The 21,930-nt window shown below is 30.6% G+C and overlaps 2 protein-coding genes across 2 annotated transcripts; one reads left to right on the top strand and one right to left on the bottom strand.

The window, feature by feature from the left end:
- Positions 1–7,819: 7,819 nt before the first annotated feature.
- LOC124921461 (histone H2A-like) lies at positions 7,820–8,185 on the bottom strand. Its single transcript, XM_047462127.1, has one exon. It carries the CDS (start codon positions 8,183–8,185, stop codon positions 7,820–7,822), a length of 366 nt encoding a protein of 121 aa, XP_047318083.1.
- A 1,497-nt stretch (positions 8,186–9,682) lies between these two features.
- Positions 9,683–10,231, top strand: LOC124921469 (CENP-B homolog protein 1-like). Its single transcript, XM_047462139.1, has one exon. It carries the CDS (start codon positions 9,683–9,685, stop codon positions 10,229–10,231), a length of 549 nt encoding a protein of 182 aa, XP_047318095.1.
- The last annotated feature ends 11,699 nt before the right edge of the window (positions 10,232–21,930 follow it).

Here is a 21,930-nt window from a genome sequence, read left to right on the forward strand (position 1 = left end):
TGATCGTACAATTATTGCAGTTGAATGACCTGACGAGGTGTCGAGAAAGTTTGCTTGGACATTTTGAAATGCCAAGTGTAAGAAGCCCTCCGAAGCATATGGCATTCACGACCTCTTTTTGTTCTTTTGTCAATTGTTTTATTAGATTGAAAATGTCATTTGACGAGGTTATAGTTAAGAAAATGTTGTGTTCAGATTTTCTTAGGGAGGGAGGAGGTGAGGGATCTGAAGATAAGGGAACGGAGGATGAGGTGGGAGCTGGGATGAGGGAGTGGAAAGTGCGGTGGGAAATTGAGCTAAGGGAGCGGTGGAAGTTGGAACTGAGGGAGCTGTAGAAGTCATGGACAGCAATGACAAATCTGATATCGAGTTCCGACGACGATTTTTTTTATATATTCTAAAAAAATAAACAATATATTATAAAATAAAGCAAAGAACAAAAATGATATTAACAATGAAAGTTATATTAAAATTTCAGAACATATGATATAAAATAAATTGCCCCGAATATGACCATTAATAAATATAATTATATATTTTAATTTGAAATAAATTATTAAAACAATTAATGTTATACTTATTATATTTTTAAATTATAAATTAATAAATACTTTTTTAATAATATATCATTTATTTTAAAAATCATATATATAAATTTTATACATTTAAAATTTTATTTTTAATTTTGAAAAAATTGTAAATTTTAATTAAAAACTATTTATTTAAAGAATTACATATTAAATTACATATTATTTATTAATCTAATTTTTATTTTTATTTTAATTTAATTTACAAAAATTAAACTTTTATTTTTATTTTTAATAGCTTTTTTTATAAATAATAATGTTAATGATTAATTTTTTTTTAACAATAATTACATATTTATTTAAAAGTGAAGATTAAACTAATGTGCTTAATTTAGTTTGAATATATTAATTATAATGTATATTTATGTTATTATATTTTTAAAATATAAATTAATAAATATATTTTTAAATTATATAATTTATGCATAATTTATTTTAAATCATATATTATTTATTTATTTACTTTTAAAAACATAAATAATTTATTTAAATATATTTGACATATAAAAAACTTTTTTATATAAATTTATATACTTTTTAATAATTAAAAAAAATATATTTAAATATATAATTTAAAATAATAATTATTTATTTTTGAAATATATATTTAAAATATCTCAATTATATATATATATATATATATATATATATATATATATATATATATATATTGTTTTTCAAAATTAGAGTGAAATAACCGACCAAGTTGTTTTTTAAAATCCATAGTTCAGACTATAATCAAATCAACAATCAACCCTGGAAGAAAATGATTTTAGCTTGAATAAATCACACCAAAAATTATTACATTTACCTTATTACTTTTGAAGTTAAAACATCCAACAAAAATGAAAAAACATAAACGTTTAAACTTTGAAGTTAAAATGGAAAGTAAATGAAAGATCAGTGAAAATCCATGCCCTTGTTAATAACATCAATGCCGATTGAAAATCCATGATTCCTTATCCACCTTGCAATGTCAATAAAAATGTTTGAGAGTCTGGCAATGATGGTAAGATCAGTGATAAAATTGAGCAATTTATAATAAAAACTAACAAGTACAGTGAAGCGTGTTGTGCTGTTATTAACAAATCTGAGAAAGAGGAAGAATATCAGTTACTTGTTTCAGGATTAGTTTCTTTCATTTTTCCAGTTTTAACTTCAAAGTTTAAATGTTTATGCAGCGGATCATTTTTGTTGGATGTTTTAACTTCAAGGGTGATAAGGTTGATTTGATTCTGGTAAGAATTATATATGATTTATATAAGGTAAGGAATGCCTAGTTATTGAGTTGTAATATGTCTAATTAAAAGTTTAGTATAAATTAGGGTTATATAAATAGGGAACACTGATCTATTTTTTCATTATTGTGAATACAATCTGATTTTCACACTTCGTCTCTTATTCTCAGAAAACCTAACAGTTTCAATTGATCAGATTTCATGATATCAGAGCAGGATCTTCTTGAAGATCAAAAAAATATTCAAGCGGTAAGTGATACATCTAGTGTTTCATCCTCATCGTCGGATTCATTATCAACAAAATCCAACAAGTACTTTTTGCCTGATTCACCAGATAGAAAGATGGTCGGAAAGAAGAGACACGATACTGATCTATTAGCGATTCGTAACTCAGACAATACCGAAGTGATTATCTGCACAACAGTGTTAAAATGATCGAACTACATCGGATGGAGCAGTGGTCTTCGGTTAGCCCTTGAAGCCAAGTCGAAGCTAGGGTTTATTGACGATTCACTTGTCGTGCCAAAAGAACCAGATGACTTCAATAGATGGAGAAATGTTGATTGTTTGGTAAGATCGTGGATCTTGAATACGATTTCAGAAGAAATCAAAACAAATTATTCTTCCACAACCACAGTAAGAGATTTATGGATTGATATCAAAGAAAGGTATTAAGAAAGTAATGGCCCATGGCCATTCAGAAAGTTATAAGCAATATCCGGCAAGGTACACTTTCTATTGAGTAGTACTACTCGAAAATCAAAAAATTATGGGATGAACTTTTAGTACTAGAACCTTTACCATGTTGTGATTGCGATTCAAGAACATTATGTTGTTGTAGGATGACGAAATTGGTAATCCAACTAGATTCTTCTAACAAGTTAACACAGTTTTTAATGGGATTGAATGAATACTATGATAATGCAAGACAACAAATCCTTTTAATGGATCTTAAACCTAGTCTAAACCGGGCTTTTGCAATGATACAAAGTATTGAAAGACAAAAAGAGGTTCAATCATTGATGATTGATCAAACAGAAAGTTTTGCTATGTCAGTAGATTATTCTGAACGATAGAAGCGGAAAAACAGTGATAGCTATATAAAAGGAAATGGAGAATACAACAAAAAGAAAAATGTCAAAAAAAGGGTCATCAACGCTGTATTGCACACACTACAAAACTAAATGCCACATTCAAGAAGGGTGTTTTAAACTAATAGGATACCCTGATTGGTGGAGAGGAAATCGTGACTCAAAAGCTAAAGTTTTTGTTAATGCAGCTAATACTCCATTCTGTTTTGGTGAATAACAACTAGAGAGCTCTTCTTTTGATAAATTCAGCAGCTCTGAAATTTCTGCAGTCGTTAAAGAAGTCATGAAAGGACTTCTTGGAGATGGAAAAGGAAAAGACAAAGGAAAAGAGAACTATTATGAAGGTATGTATTCTACTAGTAATTTCACTAATGCATGTAGTTTAAATGTACATAATATCTGTAAAGATAAATCTGTTTGGATTATAGATAGTGGCGTTAGTTTCCACATTTGCACAAACTTAAATTGTATGACTGAAATTAGAAAAAATTACTAGCATTCCTTTATTTTTACCTGATGCAACAACTAAAAATGTCAGATTTTTAGGAAATGTTAGACCGTTAGATAAACTGAAATTATATGATGTTATGTTTGTAAAAGATTTTACATATAATCTGATTTCAGTGTCTAAACTTGCAAAAATAAATAAAATTAGTTGCCAATTTTCTTCCACTGGTTTAAGAAGTTAAAAATTCAACCATCATAGGCAAAAGATATTTTAGACAGAACCTCTACATACTAGATACAAATTTAGTCAATAATGTGTGTAATACATATACTAATTTCATGTTATTACATAGAAGACTTGGACATATTTTTGATGTTGCACTTAAACATGCTTTGGGTTTGAATAAAGAAGAAAACTTTCATTGTGATATATGTCCAATTTCAAAACAGAAACGACTACCTTTTAATTTTAGTTCATCTAAAACTGATAAATGTTTTGATTTAATTCATATAGATATTTGGGGACCTTATAAAGAAGTATCCCTTATTGATCGCCCATATATGCTTACTATTGTTGATGATTTTAGTAGATTTACTTAGACATACATGATTAAATCAAAAAGTTCTATTTATCAAATATTCATTGATTTTCATGCTATGATTAAAACACAATTTCAGTCAGCAATTAAAATGGTTAGGACTAATAATGGTAGTGAATTTTTAAGTCATCAATGTCAAACAATTTTTAAAAACAATGGTATTTTGCATCAAAGGTTTTGCCCTTATATACCACAACAAAATGGGGTTGTTGAGCGTAAACACCAATATTTATTACAAATTGCACGATCTTCGATGTTTCAAGCCAAAGTTCCTTTAATTTTTTGGTCCTTTTCAATTCTGATGGCAACACATAATAAATAGAACACCTTCACATGTTTTAAACTGAGAAAGTCAATTTGATAAGTTATACAAAAGAAAACCAGATTTAAATAATATGAGAGTTTTTGGTTGTTTATGTTTCGCCAAAAATAATATTCCTCAAAAATCAAAATTTGAACCGAGAGCAAGAAAATGCATTTTTATTGGGTATTCTTCAGGACAAAAAGGGTTTAGAGTTTTTGATATCGAAAATGAAATCATTTTTGTTTCGAGAGATAAAGTTTTTCATGAAAATATTTTTCCATATCAAAAGAGAAAAGGGCTGAAAAATGAAACAAAAATTTCTGTAAAAGATGATTTTATCTTTCTGATTCAGATGAAGAATCAAAAACATTTCAGTCAAATGATACATCAATGACAGAAAATCATGATGATCATTTGACCAGCCCTAATGATGATTCAAATATTTTTCATGATGAACTAAATGAAAACAATTTACAAAATCTTTTGCAGACAGAGCCAAGAAAAAATAATAGAGAAAAAAGAAAACCTGTCTGGTTTGACAACTATATTGTTAACTCTAATATTGATTCAAATAATAGTAAATGATACACACTCAATACATTTCCTTACTTCACTAGTAAGGACAATGAACATCTTGAATTTTGGGGTAATATTTCTACCATTAAAGAACCTCAAACATACAAAGAGGCTTCTCAAATAAAACATTGGCAAAATGCAATGGATGTATAATTGAAAGCACTAAAAAATAACATAACTTGGAATTTAGTTGCACTTCCGAAAGGAAAGAAATCAATTGGTTGCAGGTGGAATTTTAAAACAAAACTCAGTCTGAATGGTACAGTGGCTAAGTACAAGGCAAGATTAGTTGCTAAAAGCTACAATCAAAGGGACATAATAGATTTTCATGATAGCTTCTCACCGGTTGCAAAACCCATAACGGTAAGACATTTACTTGCATTAACTGCTGCTAATAACTGGTTTCCAGAACAGGTGGACATAAATAATGCATTTCTTCATGGAGAAATAGAGGAAGACGTTTATATGACCATCCCTGAAGGATATACTGAAAAAATAGAAACTGTTAATAAGGTTTGTCATTTAAATAAAGCCTTATATGGTTTAAAACAATCATCCCGATAGTGGAATCTTGAATTTACCAAAAAAACTTGTTAAATTTGGTTTTGTACAGTCTATGCATGATAATTGTCTCTTTGTATACAAAACTGATTCACTTTTACAGCTTTGATTGTTTATGTTGATGATGTGTTATTAGTTGGAAACAATATGGAAACATTTGAATCAGTTAAAAAACATCTCAATATTAGTTTTTCAATTAAAGATTTAGGCAAAGAAAATTATTTTTTGGGACTTGAAATTTAAAGAACTAGAGCAGGTTTATTTGTTAACAAGAGCAAATATGTGCTTGATATTTTAAACGACGTAGGGTTGACTGGCTGTAAACAAACTGATGTTCCTATGATTAAAGAAACAAAATTAAGTAACTCTAATAGTTAAATATTCACCAAACCAGAAAATTTAGAAGATTAATCAGACGATTAATATATTTGAATTTTTCTCGTCCTGATATAAGTTTTAGCGTTCAACAATTGAGTCAGTTTATGTATAACTCGTTAAATGTACATTGTGTTACGTCCTATTAGTGTCACGGTTCATTAAAGAAGATGTCGATGTTCATTGAAGTTTTGGCCTCATAGTGTGCTAATCTCTTTAGCCTGTTGGAGAAGGAATGTCCTAGAGTAATAAAGTAATTAATATAGTAGTTGGGTAGGAGATCCATTAATGATGTAGTTGGAAGAATATCATTAATGGGATAATTGGGCATTATATAATTAATATGGTAGCTGTATAGTATCATTAATGTATTTGTTTGTAAACACTAAATATTTATTCAATAGAATTCTTATTTTCAAGCATTTTCTCACTCTAAGTTTTTTTATTATCTAAAACGACTTACTTGCTAGAATCTGAGTCGATCTAGCCTAGTGCCACACGGGTCGAATTTCATCATGTGACAATATGTATCAAAACAAGGTTGTGCTTCTGCATTAAAGCTGCAAGAGATGGATTTAAGTGTTGCTACCGTCACTAAAGTTTCGACCGACGAACATAAGGACAAGGGATCTAAAAGGGATAAGTCCATCAAGAGAGGTGAAATCATGGAAGCGCGGGTGACCCGGCTTGAAGAAGGCATTAGCGAGCACCAAGAAGCTCTCGAAGCGTTTAGCGCGGTGGCCGATAGAGTGACGGTGTTGGATGAGATAAGTGAAAAGTTGGTAAATGAGGTCATGAAGATCATTAACAATTCGAATCGTAGCATTCATGATGAAGTGCTGAGATCGATTCAAGGGGAGGTTAATGATATCCGAAAAAAAGTATTCGAGATAATCTGAGGAGAAACCCATGCGATGAACAACGCTTTCCGGAGGGAAATGATGGGGAGGCTCGATGCGATGGAAGGTCGGATTGTGTGGAATCGAATGGATGTTCCAAAGTCAACTCTGTTCAAAGGCTCGAGGAGTGCAAGGGAAGTTGAGAGACTTCCTTTAGAACATGGAACAGTATTTTTGGGCATCAAGCATACGTGATTATAAATAAAAATTAAAATAAATCAAAAGTATAATTTAGAAAAATAAATAGTGATGATCGATGTGAAGTCTTAATGGAAGAATTAGAGCAGGGGTTCTGAAAGGATATATGCAAGAATCCTAATCTTTCAAATATGAGTCATGGGTAGAAGAAAAAGACTCCATAAGAAAAAGGAGCCGAAATTCTTATTGTTCGAATCTCTTGAAAGATGATTGTAGGATCTTGAGAAATCTATTGTTACACTAGAATGACGAGTCTTGGTCTCTTCTTTGGTCCTTGAATTGAATCATATTCATATGGTGAGCAAAGCAAACACTATTCCAAAATGCTACAAAATTTATGGCCATTTTCCAATTGGCGTCCTATTCGTATTCACCACCCATTTCTCCCATTGATGATTCGAATAACTGCAACTTCTCCCATGACGGAGTGATTCCGGCTAATATCACTGCTAAAGATACTGTGTATCGATATAATGTTAAGGAATGAGACTTGAATCCTACATTGAAGTTATGGGGTTCTTATGTTGTTTATTGGAGCGATTTTGATAGAGAATGGAATTTGATTGAACCGGCCAAGCCGTACAAGGAAGGGTGTGGGTGGGGCTACAAATCCTTTAAAATCTGATGAACAATAATGAAACTCCCATATAAAATAGAAATGTATAAAACATAAATCAGAGATTTTCCAATCCTATTATAGATTGCCTAAAAAAGCAATTATAGAATAGAGAAATTTGAGACAAACTAATTAAGGATATTGATTGTAGCATTTGCAAAATAAAATAGAAGGTTCTTAAAATATTAATTAGGTTAAGAAGAAGAAAAAAAGGACATGCATCACAAATTGTAGACAAAGTCAATTGACATATAAGTAAATTAATAACCTCACTCAGGATTGAGACAATCCAGTTCATGAAGAACAATCTGAACTGAACTGAAGTGGATCAATGATCATGAAGATGAATCTGTTTGAATCCAAGATTGAGACAATCCAGGTCATGTTCCGGATCAGTAATCACTCCAGCCAGCAACTTCCCCAGTTCTTCCTTATCATTCTTAGCCGCCTGAAGAAGATGCTTCGATTCAATCACTTTTTTGCTGCTGCCTCTGGCTAAGTTTCCAGCCGATTCCAATACTTCAGTGGTCAGGTACTCAAGAACAACGCCCAAATAAACTGCAGCGGCTGCATCGATCTGCTGAATCTGTCGACCTTTCCCAACATTCCGACGGATACGAGTAAGCAGAAATTGCAAACCAACCTTGTTCTTATTAACTCCGCCAACCCTTTTCACCTCTCCTCTTGAATCCATATTCTTTCTCTCTCCTCTCCTCTCCTCTCCTCTCCTCCACAATAACTAAACCCTAAACTCTTCTAAGCCCGACACATTCATTAAAATCCAAGCCCAAGACCCAATTCTTTAGAAAGTGGGAAATTAATAGTAATTGTTCCACCTTTAAATGTTTCTTGATTAATTTGGACAGACATCTCTCTAAATTGGACCAAATAAAAAATAGGAGAAAAATTCAACTCAAAATCTCAGACAGACAGTCAGTAAGCAAGCCAATGATTCATATTCAGAAACAAACAAACAACTCTCTCGGTTAGCTTTTCATTGTAATATAAACGATGTCGGAGCACATATCCATAAGCGATAGAGCCAGTATGGAGAACTTTGAAACAGGAGTTCCGAAACATGGAAGCGCCACTAGAGCCAGTACGGAGAAATATAATATTAAATATATATTTTAAAAATAACTTTTTTATTTCTTTTTAGTCTTGTATTATAATATATTAATTATTTATATTTTATTTTATTAATTAAAATTAATTTTTTTTTTTTTTTACTATTTTAGGGGCCCAAAATTTAAATTTGGATAGGCCCCCAAAATCTGAGGGCTTCTCAAGGCCGCCGGACATAACAACCATTATAAATTTATGTATTCTTGTGTTATTCTTTTTGTGTTTTTATAAATCATTTCAAACATGTCAAATTTGGGAGATACAAATCATTACAATAAGTACTTCACCCTTAGGAGAGCTACCTCCAATTGCAATATAACAAAATAAGATATTAAATTAAATTTATTATTTTTTTAAATATAAAATTATTTAACTTAGTGGTTGAGAATAAAAATTAAAATTTTTTGTTTAGTCATTAATTCAAATCTCACCAAAAATAATTTGATAGAACTAGGGCTTCCAAAACATCACATTTTTTTTGCTTAGAGTAACACAAAACTTGGAGTCGGGTCTGGACTCCCCTATTCATATGTTAGAATTAAGTTTCAATCTTAAAAGTATGCTTAAGTCATAAATTTGTATTTTACTGTAAAAGTTGTTAGAATAAATACAATTCGTAGTATAGACTACCTTTTAGACGGCACATGAGGCATGGCGTCAAAATTCTTTTACAGTGCGAGAATCCAATAACATTGTAATAAACATTAATATATATGTACAGTATAAAATCTATAAAATAATACACTTGGGACGACCAAAATTTATTAATTAAAAGAGTTATTAATTAATCGATAAATTAATAATTATTAATTTATATATTAATTAATATTTTATTAATTTATAGTAAAATACTTATTTTACAAAGGTGCTTAAGCTTCCACTTAATTATTGTATACAATGCATGTACTGTATATCAAATGAATGTCCCAATTTGAAAGAAATTTTCAATCTCCCACATTATTATGCTTCTTGTGTTCAATGTATCACTTTATAGACATTAAAAATATTTTCTATATAAACAAGAAGAAAATACTGTAGGTTAACATAAACAAATCATACACACAACATGGCTTCCCATCTTAAAGGTGTGACAAAAACAACAATGACAGACGAGATTCGAAGAGAATTATGCAAGCACAACAAGGATAATCCAAGTCTCACTCAAAAGAAATTGCAAGAATGGGTTCATAGTAACTATGGTTTGCAGGTGAGTCAAGCGACAATATCGAATACAGTTAAACGGTCTTTAGAGTATCTCTTACTTCCTCCCGAAAGAGGCGATGTTAAGCGACACAAACCGGCAAAATTTCCTGACCTAGAAAAATCTCTCTATGAATGGATTCTTCAATATCAAGAACATGTGAATATGACAAATGAACTAATCATCGAGAAGGCGAAAAAGTTCATGAAAGATATGTATCCAGTAGATGCTCCAGACTTTACTTTTTCTATTGGTTGGCTTGGAAAGTTCAAAGCAAGATATGGAATTAAAAATTTCCGGCGTTTCAGAGAGAGTGGATCTATTGAAATGGAGGGCATGGAGGACAAATTAAAATCCATAATGAAAGTTGATCAGTTCTACAATGGAGCCCCCTTCGCGAAACGAAGCTATTAAAGCGGCAATCACATTGAACATTTTCTTGTTGAGCTTTTAGAAAACAACACCAGAAGTTTTTACCATGCTAAGGAAAATTAGAGACGACATTCAAGGGGAAATTATTTTCAACAAAAAACAAAAGACAGTTTAGTCATTTTTCAAGAAACCTTCATAAATCATTCATGTAATATGTTATATATAAGGAATTATTAATTTATATTTTATATGGGGTCTAAAGAAATTATCAAAAATGTATTATCTTATAATTTTAGCGAATTATTAATTTAGCATTCTATCCCTAAGTCGGGACCGGCCAAAAATATTATCTTAGAGAGTTTATTAAATAATCGAGTATTAATTTATCGAGTTTCTAATATATATATATATATAGACGGATCAATGTTTCAAAGGTGGGGTGGGCTTGAAATTTTTTTGAAGTGGACATAAAAAAATAACGATAAAATTTTCGATAAAATAAGTGGACCAAACTAACCTGAATTATCCATTCATACTGATAAGAGCAAAGACTATTTTTTTCTAAAATATTAAGAAATATAAGTAATTTTTTCAATCAAAATAAATAATCAAGTATGATTGAAACAAATGTTGTCATTTTAAGTAATATGTTGAGAGACAATATATATATATATATATAATGATGCTTAATTTTTAAAGTGTACGGATTACCGGGTCGAGAGCTGTGGTTAATTTGGATATTTATGTGAGAGTAAATGGATACTTGAGTCGGATTGTGGGTTGACCCGCCCATAAACTTAAAACGCTTAAAAATAAATTTAAAAATGTTATTTGTAGGTTTCGAACTTTCAACCTAACAAAACAAGTACAACTCTTTAACCAACTAGGCTAATAACACTTTATATTTAAGATTCAACACCAAATTTGATGAACGCGAGACATTTTAACAATAAAAGTTCAAAATTTTAACTAACGAATATATATATATATATATATATACTGATGCTTAATTTTTAAAGTGTCCGGATTGTCGGCTCGAGAGTTGTGGTTAATTTGGATATTTATGTGAGAGTAAATGGATACTTGGGTCGGATTATGGGTTGACCCGCCCATAAACTTAAAACAGTTAAAAATAAATTTAAAAATGTTATTTGTAGCTTTCGAACTTGCAACCTAACAAAACAAGTACAACCAAGAAGTGGAAACCAAACAACAATTTGGGAGGTAAACCGACGAATCGGGTAAGCCAAGAACTTGTCACATTTGTGGTGCTACAAACCATATAAAGTTCATATGCCCATTCAAAGGTAAAAGGTGGCGACAGTTCGAGAAACTAAGTCATTCGATGAGGAAGAAGGGACTCAAATAGGATCCTTAAGACTGCTCAATATTGTGAAGGCTAGTGTTGCGGAACTGATCAAGGGAGCAAAGAGAGGTTCGATGTTCATGCATGCCTTGATTAGGGGAAGACACATCAAATCACTAATGGATACTGGAGCTACTCACAATTTCATGCGTGGAGGAGTGGCTAAGGCGTTGGGTCTTCACATCCACCTAACAAGAGGGACGGTAAAGTCCGTAAATACAACAGCCAAGCTAGTGATCAGGGAGGCTAAGAAAGTGCACACGAGGATCGGAGACTAGAAGGGAACGATCTCGTTTACGTCAGTCCCTATGGATGACTATGATATAGTTTTGGGACTATAGTGGTTCGATCATGTATGTTTTATATGATCGACTTTATCGATAGAGACGAATGTCTGGCTAAGGATGAAGGCTTATGAAAAACGGTTTGAAAGAAATCATGTTAAGAATTTAATTCGCTTTCTATTCTACGCAAACACTTGTAAACACTTGAAACGGATTCAAGGCGGAATTGTTTACTTGGGTTTGAAGCACAAGATGAAATATGATAAGATGACAGAAATGAAAGAACACAGCAGTTTGTTTATGGATGTTCGGAGAAACTCTCCTACGTCACCCCTTCTTCCAACCACTGGAAGAATTCATATAATATGATTCGAATCAAATACAGTTTACACACTCTTAGCTCACTATTGAACAAAACACTTTCTATTCAATTACAAAATGAAGAATATCACTCAGCTAAAGATGTTTTGATTTTAGCTCTCTCTTGATTCACACACAGTACAATCAGAAAGCAGATTCACAGTATGAATATTCAAAGTCTTGAATTCAGTAAGCAAGATGATCGAAATAGTTTCTCTTTCTGTAAAATCCAATTATTTGTTCGTTCTCTTGGGCAGATTGTCCGTTGTCCTTTAGATTTGTTAAATACTGAGCAGGAGCTAACGGTCGAATCTTTAAGAATGATACGTGGCACTCTTCCATTGGAAAGCCTCCATTGTACACATCAGGTTCTGAGCACAAGGATCGTGGCCGTACACCACTGGTAGTGCGCCGAATATTCCACCAGGGATGTACCTGCAAAACAAGTATTGTGAGGAAAATTCTCTTACGTGTCATTCCTTGGTTGGTTGCATATAGCTGTTGTACTAATCTTCACTAGAAAGTGGAGCAAGAGTAGGTTACAGCTATAGCACGTGGGTAGGTGAAATGCTAGTTTCAAGCAAACTGCTTAAGCTGGACATTAGACGTATTTCAGTTAGACGGATTGTAAAAATCAGTTTAATGAAATCAAACATCTCCTTCTAATAACCGAGTCTATTAGACCGCCTGGTGTAATAGAATTAGACTACACGTCTAATTACAATAACCATTAGACTGTACGTCTAACTCCACTGAGTTAGACTACACGTCTAATTTCGGTTCTACCTCAGACTTGTCTGAAGGAGTTAGACTCACATCTAACTTTCACTTTCTATTAGACTACACGTCTAACTCCACTGAGTTAGAGTGTACATCTAATTCCGAATACATTAGACTTACGTCTAATTCCGTGTACATTAGACTTATGTTTAATTCTATGCATTCATTAGACTACACGTCTAACTCTGATGAGTTAGACTGTACGTCTTATTCTATGCATTCATTAGACTACACGTCTAACTCCGATGAGTTAGACTGTACGTCTAATTCTATGCATTCATTAGACTACACGTCTAACTCCGATGAGTTAGACTGTACGTCTAATTCTATGCATCTAATGCCAAAATCGGTCTAATGATCCTCATTAGAGCCAAGTCTTATGAAATATTGTTTCAATACACCTGCATCAAAACTTATAAATAATTTCATCATCAAAATCTCAGTGGTTAAATTATTTCAACACTTAGTTAAAATAATTTGACCCAACAATGTTCTTGTATAATGCCTTATTCTGATTCCTAAATCATTTGGATCATGGGAAGACTAGTGTGATACCAATTAGAAGATAATTAGAGACAATGCGAAAGCTTTCGGCAATGCGGTTTAACCGAGGTCGCAAACGTGGGAAAGAGACATTTGCCACTTTTACTAGGATGAATGATGAGGATGGGTCCAAGGGAAAAAAACAAGTACCCAAGGAAGTCCAAATAGCGTTTGTGGAGGCTTTCAAGGGGATCAAGGCCAAAGACACCACACAATCATCAACTGCACAAAGTTTGGCCATAAGTTACGTTGGTCAAAGTCAGTACACCTTCACTCTCTCTAAATCCTTAAAAGAGGAAGAAGATCTTGCTCGAGCGTCTGTGGAAGAAGACACCAAGAAGATGAAGAAATTAGCAGATCTGAAGAGGCATGCAGTCGGGTTTAATGAGGGTGGGGGCGAGGAATGAAGAAATTACTCCCGCAACAATGTAAGTCTCTACAATTTAAGCTCAAGGGACTTGTGCATAGATACGAGGGACCGTTTAAAAATGAGCGGCGTATAGGGAAGGTCTACCCGATGTCGAGAATAGTTGGGAAAGAAATGATCACTTGTGGAAATTCAGATAGAAGATTGAAGGGTACCGGTCCAAGGTCAAGCCGATGACGACCACGACTTAGGTGGAGGAGAATATTACGGCCCATTAGCGTCACGGTCCATTCAAGGGGATGTCGAGGTTCATTGAAGTTTTGGCCTCATAGTGCGTTAATCTCTCTAGCATAATGGAGGTTTAATTGTCTAAAATAAGCCCACCATAAGAAATATTCTAGATGTATTGGAGAAAGAATACCCTAGAGTAATTAATATATATAATAGTTGGGTAATAGGTCCATTAATGAGGTAGTTGGGAGAGTATCATTAATGGGTAGTTGGGCATTATATAATTAATATGGTAGTTGGTACTAACATTATTGTAATAGTTGTAATTAGCCCTTAAATACCTCAAAGATATTTGTTTGTAAACATCATTATTCATTCAATAAAATTCTTATTCTCAAACATTTTCTCTCTCTAAGTTCTTTCATTGTCTGAAATACTTACTAGCTATAATTTGAATCGATTTAACTTAGTACCACACGAATTGAATTTCACTCCGTGACAATTGACTGAGAAATCCACTCCCTTTCCTAATACTTTTTTTCTTTTTTTCAACTAAGATGTCAGGTCATTACTTCTATCATTTTCTACTCTAATTTTTCTCTCTATCACTAGTTTAACATAAAAAATAAATTATAATTAAAGTTTTCAAACTAAATTAAGTACATTAATAATATGAGGAAATTAAGTACGTTATTAATGATATACTTATAATAACGACGCAAGATGAATATGTAATTATTGTTAAAAAATTAATCATTAACATTATTATTTATAAAAAAATCTATTAAAAATAAAAAAGTTAAAATAATTTTTTTAAATCGAATTAAAATAAAAATAATAATTAGAATAATAAATAAGATTTAATTTAATATGTAATTCTTTAAATATATAGTTTTAATTAAAAGTTATAATTTTTCAAAAATAAAAATAAAATTTTCAAAATAAATAAATATAAATTTTATATATGATTTTTAAAATAAATTATATAATATTAAAAAATATTTATTAATTTATTAATTTATAATTTAAAAATATAATAAGTATAACATTAATTGTCTATTTTTATTATTAATATTGTTAACTTTATTATTAAATACTTTTAACTAAACATGTTTTTATTATTTTAAGACAATAATAAATTGTTTTAAAATTAAAATATATAATTATATTTTTATTAAACAAATTGTTATTCTTATAAATATATATAATAATAAATCAATAAAATTAATAAATATTAGTGATATATATTATAATATAAAGATAATTACTTATAATATATTATTTTAAATAAGTAATAAATATTTATTATTTTGATTTATAATGTTATTATGATTGTAATTATATATATACTATTTTGTTATTTTATTAAATAAAAATATTTATTAATATTGTTATTTATCAAAATAAAAAGTAAATACATTATTTTTAAAAAAATATATTATTAAATGAAAAAAGTTTTAAAAATTTATATATTTATTTAGGTTTTATATTAAACAAATTAATTATTTTTCAAATTATTTAGTTATTTTCAAATTTTATTTATATATTTTTAAAATATATATTTAGATATAAACTTTAAAATAAATTATTTTTAAAAATATTTATTAATTTATTCTAAATAATAATAAAAATATATTATTTATAATTATATATTTTTAAAATAAATAATCTATTTAACTTTATCATATATTATTATTTATTAAAATATCAAACATTTAAAATTTTAACACATTCCTAATTTTAATAATCACTTACCATCCCTTCCAAATATTGCTCAAATTTTGTAAATGCAACTAATAAAGCAAATAAAAGTAAAAATTGAAAATATTTCAATAAATTTATCAATGATTTTTTTGTGGATTATAATTTTTAAAATTTTAATAAAATTGTTGCTAAAAAAGTGAGTAATATTTAAAAACAACTTCTACGACGTATATGTTATGACAATTTATAAGAATTAAATATGACAATAAACATAGCAACAAATTTTTAAAAAATCAATGCAATTAAAATCGCTTACAATTATCAATTTCTAAAATTTTAAATTTAATATTAATCTAATAAATTTTCAAGTTTAATTGCACCTCTATACAAAAATAAATTGCTAAACATGTTAAAAATATATGAATAATATTTAAAATATAAATTTCAGCTTTATTTACAAATTTTACTATTTTCAAGTTGTAAATATTATTGATGGAAGAATTTCTGCTTATTTTTAAGATGCGATGCAACTTATTTTGCTTGGTATCTTTTGTAGCAGTCTATAAGTAATAATTTAAACAATTTTTGTGATATTTCAAATGTAACTATGGTTGCATATGAATTATTAATTAAAGTTTTTTTTTATTATGCAACTAAATTTGTATTTTGTTTTACAAATAGTATATAGTAATAAAAATAGCAATTTTAAACTAAATAAATTAAGTTAATTATGTGATGGGCCCAATTCTTTTCTTGGTAAACAATAAAATAATTCTGAAATTAGTTCCAACAACATTAAATTGAGTTTTACATCTTGTCCAACCACCCACAACCAAGTGTACTTTGTTATTAATAACAAAATTACTTCGTTGTTCTTTACTTTTACTTTTACACGGTTTATCTTCCACATTTTCTTTAACCCTAACCTCTTTTACTGAAACCGTTTGCACTACATCTCTTCAAACAACATTTCCTTTAATTTACACAGATCAGATGAGCAGATCATATACTATTCAAATCTAGTTAGGTAAGTATATCTATTGTTAACCTGGTTTCATATATATATCGTTTGATATTTATATATGATTCTATCCACATACAAATTAAATCTATTTATTAATTTTTTTTGTCACAAGAAAATGTTTTATTAGATAGATTTTATGGCATGAAGAAGTTGGTTGAAAACTTGGGCTTACCCGTAGTAAAAATTGATGTTTGTAGAGAGGGTGCATGCTATTTTGGAAGACCTAATTAAGTTATGACAAATTATGCAAGTTTTGTGAACTTCCAAGGTATAAGGGAAACGATGATAAACGTAAGCCATATAAACAACTTTTTTTTTATCTTCCATTGGCTCCAAGATTGCAAAGGTTGCATGCATCAAACATGACAGTCGCTCACATGACATGGCATGCTCATCAATGTACTGAAGATGGGATAATGTGTCATCCTTCAGATGGAGAGGCGTGGAAGACGTTCGACCACCACTATCCAGATTTTACAAGAGAGGAATGTAATGTTCGGTTGGGTATTTGTTCTGATGGATTTGTTCCGTTTAGTCAATTTGGGAAGCCTTACTCGTGTTGGCCTGTCATTTTAACACCCTACAAATCTTCCACCAAGTATGTTTATTTCACTCATTGTCTCGGGACCTAAGAGTCCACAAAAAAATATAGATATCTACCTTCAACCACTATGGCAGAGTTGAAAATTTCGTGGAGTCAAGGTGTGCCTACCTATGATGTATCTCGAGGTGACACGTTTAACATGAGAGAAATTGTGTTATGGACTATTAGTGACTTCCCGACTTATGGTATGTTGTCTGGATGGAGTACTCACGGAATAGATGGTTGTCCAATTTGTATGAAAAAAATCTAAATCATTTCGTTTGAAATATGGTCGAGAGCCATGCTATTTTGATTCTCATTGACAATTTTTGCCCAAAGATCATCCCTACAGACTAGACACACAACATTTTGTTAAAAACAAGGCTGAAATGATGCATCCACCGCATAGGCTAAATGGTAGCGAGATCTGGGATGAAATTTCACAATTTGAGTTTGTTAGTGAGAATCCTCATGGTTGGGGATTCTCATAAATGGACAAAGAAGAGTATTTTCTGGGAGTTGCCATATTGGGAAAAACTCCTTATTCGACATAACCTCAATTTTATGCATGTGGAGAAAAATGTATTTGAAAACCTAATAAATACTATTATGAATGTCAAGGGCAAGACAAAGGATAACCTTAATGCTCGAAAAGGTATGTTCCTTATTTGCAATCGTCTAGAGCTTCATATTGATTCATCTTGTTCTTCTAAACGTACTAATAAGGCTAGTTACACCTTGACGAGGAATGAAAATCGAATTATTTGTGAATGGTTGAAGGATTTGAAATTTCCAGATGGTTATGCATCCAACTTATCGAGATGCATTGATAGAAACGAGTGTTAGTTGGGTTGAAAAGTCATGACTGTCATGTTTTTTTAGAAATACTGGTGCCAATCGCATTTAAGAAATTGCTTCCTAAATTTGTTTGGGGAATATCGACTGATCTTAGTAATTTTATGCATGACTTAAGTTCTATGACGCTGAATATCTCTAAAATGCAGAACTTGGAATTTGAAATTCCAATCATTCTTTGTAACTTAGCAAAGATCTTTCCCCCCTCATTTTTTTATTCAATGGAGCACCTTTTGATACATCTACCATATGAAGCGAAAGTATGAGGCCCCCCTATACAATACAGATGGATGTATCCTTTTGAGAGGTACATACAAATTATCTGTATAATAATTTATTATCTTCAGTTTAATGTGTAATTTTAATGATGATGCATATATAATATTCATATTTTTATGTAGGTTTCTTTAATCTATTAAGAGGAAGGTCAAAAACAAAGCTCGAGTAGAGGCATCGATTTGCAATGCATATATTTTACAAGAAATTTCAACATTTGCATCTTATTATTTTGAATCTAATGTTCAATGCAAACGACGAATACCATAGAGGAATACATAAGGGTCACTCAACAATAAAGAACTTCCAATCTCCATATTCAATTATCTTGACGTAGTAGTGGGGCTTCAACTAAAAGATTTTTGGACAGTCAAGAAACGTTGGTAGCTCACACATATGTCTTATTGAACTGTCCAGAGGTGGATCCATATTACAAGTATAAAAAACGTGAACACTAATTCTCTTATGCCTATTTCTATAATAATTCCAAATTTTATCTCTATGTATGTATAGATTGTTTTGTGATTTGAACCAAGGATTGTCAATAGCTTAAATAGATCGTCAATTCGCTTCTTGGTTCCGATCTAAGGTGTATGATTGTGATTATTTTCCATTTCAATTTAATTAATATTTATATTCACATATTATAATTTGTATATTTCAGATTGTGCAGGAATATAGTCCAGGCTGTAATGAACCAAATAAATTATTGTATTATTTGTCTTTTGGGCCCAAGACCCCCGCATCTTCTTTGTCAATATACTCCGTGAATGGATTTGTGTGGAAGCCTAAAGATTATTGATCAAATAAATCAACAATAAACAATGGTGTTTGTGTACGTGTCCGTGATGCAGATTACTATGGATTGGCTGATGAAATAATACAACTCGAATATACTGGGCTATGTCTACGTGTTGTATTATTTAAGTGCTTGTGGTTTGATCCTACACGAGGTACACGAGTTGACGAAACTTATAAAATTGTTAAAGTAAACATGAAAATGATGTATGCAAGGTATGAACCATTCATTTTTGCACAATAAGGGATAAAAGTCTATTATGCTACATATCCAACTAGAACAAATCAGACCAGTAATTGGATACATGTTTGTAAAACAAAAGTTAGGGGAAAGATTGAGGAATGATGGATAGATGAGAATTTAGTGTATCAACAAGAGGAGTCAATCACTAATATCCATACAACTATCCCCTTATATGATGTCAATGATTTGAGGGATCCTAATGGTATAATTTATGAGTTTGAAGATGAATCTGATGAAAATCAATATAATGAGAGTCAATTTGAAGAAATTGAATCAGATGGAAGTGAAGTTAGAGATAGTGAATCTGATTCACATATTGAAGATGTTGGAAATCAATATGAATTTGGACAAGATGATGATATATTTTTACCATATATATAAGTAATTATGTTGTAATGAATCATCTTATATCATTAACTATATGTTATGCATCTATTGAAAAATCTTTTATTTTGTCTTTTTTAGCTTGCTAAGAAAATTTGATGTATGTCAAGAAGATATTGTTGGGATTTTTATACATTTATTTTGAGTATTTGATCAGGTAATTCAGGTTATGGAAGCAAAATAGAAAAAGATTTCATGTCTGATTTTCTAGGTATAACTTATTATCAAGATGTCTTAAAAGAGTTTTCATCTTTTTAATTATTTTAAAAAAACATTGAATGTCTATTTGAAAGGTATAAACTTGTTAGTTTAATTTAAACAAACAGGTTATTTTTATTTGTTTGGCAAAATATAAAAGAAAATAAAATTCTTTTTTTTATAAAGTAATTTGCATTCCCCGTATAAATCATTTGCATTCCATCCAATACATACTTGGTTTCCCTCCAAATTAGTAAAAACTCTATATCTCTCTTGGCAAAACCCTTTCCTATTCCTGGCCGACAACATCTCTTTCTTGGCGAAACCCTTTCTTGTTCGTGGTCGACAACATATTTTGTTCTTCTTCAACAATGAGGTGAGTCACTAATCAAGTTTATTTCATTCATCTATCTGCTCTGTTTTTATTTTGTATAGTCAGTAGTGGAAGTATTAAAGGATTATTGTTCATTTTGAAAACCCTAAAAATTATTTCTTCAATCCTTTTGCCAGAAGTTGAATCCTTGAATCATTTTGAACAAAACTAATGTATTTTCTTGAATCTTCATCAAAGGCTTAGCTCTAAAAGGGAATACAATCATGCAGTATATGAAACATCGATTATCTTTTATCCTCTTTTACAATAGGTTTATGTTGTTGTTCTTGATGTTTAAATATAACTGTAACTTTAACACCGTCAATATTGTTCTTTATTTTAGCTTCTTTGCTTCTAGTATTATTATGGCTGTTGTTGCTAGTACATTATTTTACAGATGTTGATAAACCTTATCTCTTAACTACATCTGACGATTACACTACTAAGGTGTAGGACTACATAACCAATAATTTTGTTTAGATGTTTAAAGGTTATATTCACAATATTTATGCTATGTGTTTCCATCGGGACCTTTAATTTTTTTTTATTAATTATATGTTTTGAAATCAATGATTAGAATGAAGATGCAAAATATTTCTAACAGAAAAAGACATGCCATTAAAGAGGAGGAGTCTGAACTAGAATAGAATCTGAGTTTGAATCAGAAACAGAATGTGAAGAGGTAAGTTATATTTTTACATTTAACCTATATTAAGAACTCATTAATGAATTTAATAAAACTATTGTTTATTAAATGTATAATTGTTGAATGATGAAATTATGATGGAGGCTGTACAAAAAAAAGTTTTCTAAAAGAATGAATAATTTGAAAGAGAAGGGTCATATAAAATCTTCAAGTACTACTGACAACTTATCAACCAAGAGAAAGAAGAATCTACATGTATACATTAATCTCAAACGACGTTCAACCATCGAATCCAATCAACCTACCACCATTAACATTTAATCTCCAGTCAACCAAATCCACAAGTCGCCTACAAGGATTAACACCAAACAACCTTCAAAGGATAACCCCAAATCACCTTCTCAAAAGAAATCCAGACCTCCTTCAATGGTTAACCACAATCAATCATCCAAACAACCATCCACCTTAGTTCAACCCAGCTTTCGTCTCATAACCTCTGAAGGTTATGAGACAACAAGTGAAACTAACCACATACCCCACACAACATCTGAACTCCTGATAGAAGACTCAAATCTAATAGAACCGCCATCACAACTTGAAACGGGTGGTCTTCAAGAGAAAGACCTAGAGGCCAATGAACAACAAACTATCAACTTCAAGACATGCATTTCTATCGATGGTGCAAAGTGAGTGTTTAATATTTGTAAATTTAAAGATTCCATAGA

This window comes from Impatiens glandulifera, chromosome 1 (genome assembly GCF_907164915.1).
Source record: "Impatiens glandulifera chromosome 1, dImpGla2.1, whole genome shotgun sequence".
In the NCBI taxonomy this organism is placed as follows: domain Eukaryota; kingdom Viridiplantae; phylum Streptophyta; class Magnoliopsida; order Ericales; family Balsaminaceae; genus Impatiens; species Impatiens glandulifera.

What these genes read in the sequence shown, in the direction of transcription:
- LOC124921469 (XM_047462139.1), top strand. Translation starts at nt 9,683, where the DNA reads ATGGCTTCCCATCTTAAAGGTGTGACAAAAACAACAATGACAGACGAG.
- LOC124921461 (XM_047462127.1), bottom strand. Translation starts at nt 8,185, where the DNA reads ATGGATTCAAGAGGAGAGGTGAAAAGGGTTGGCGGAGTTAATAAGAAC.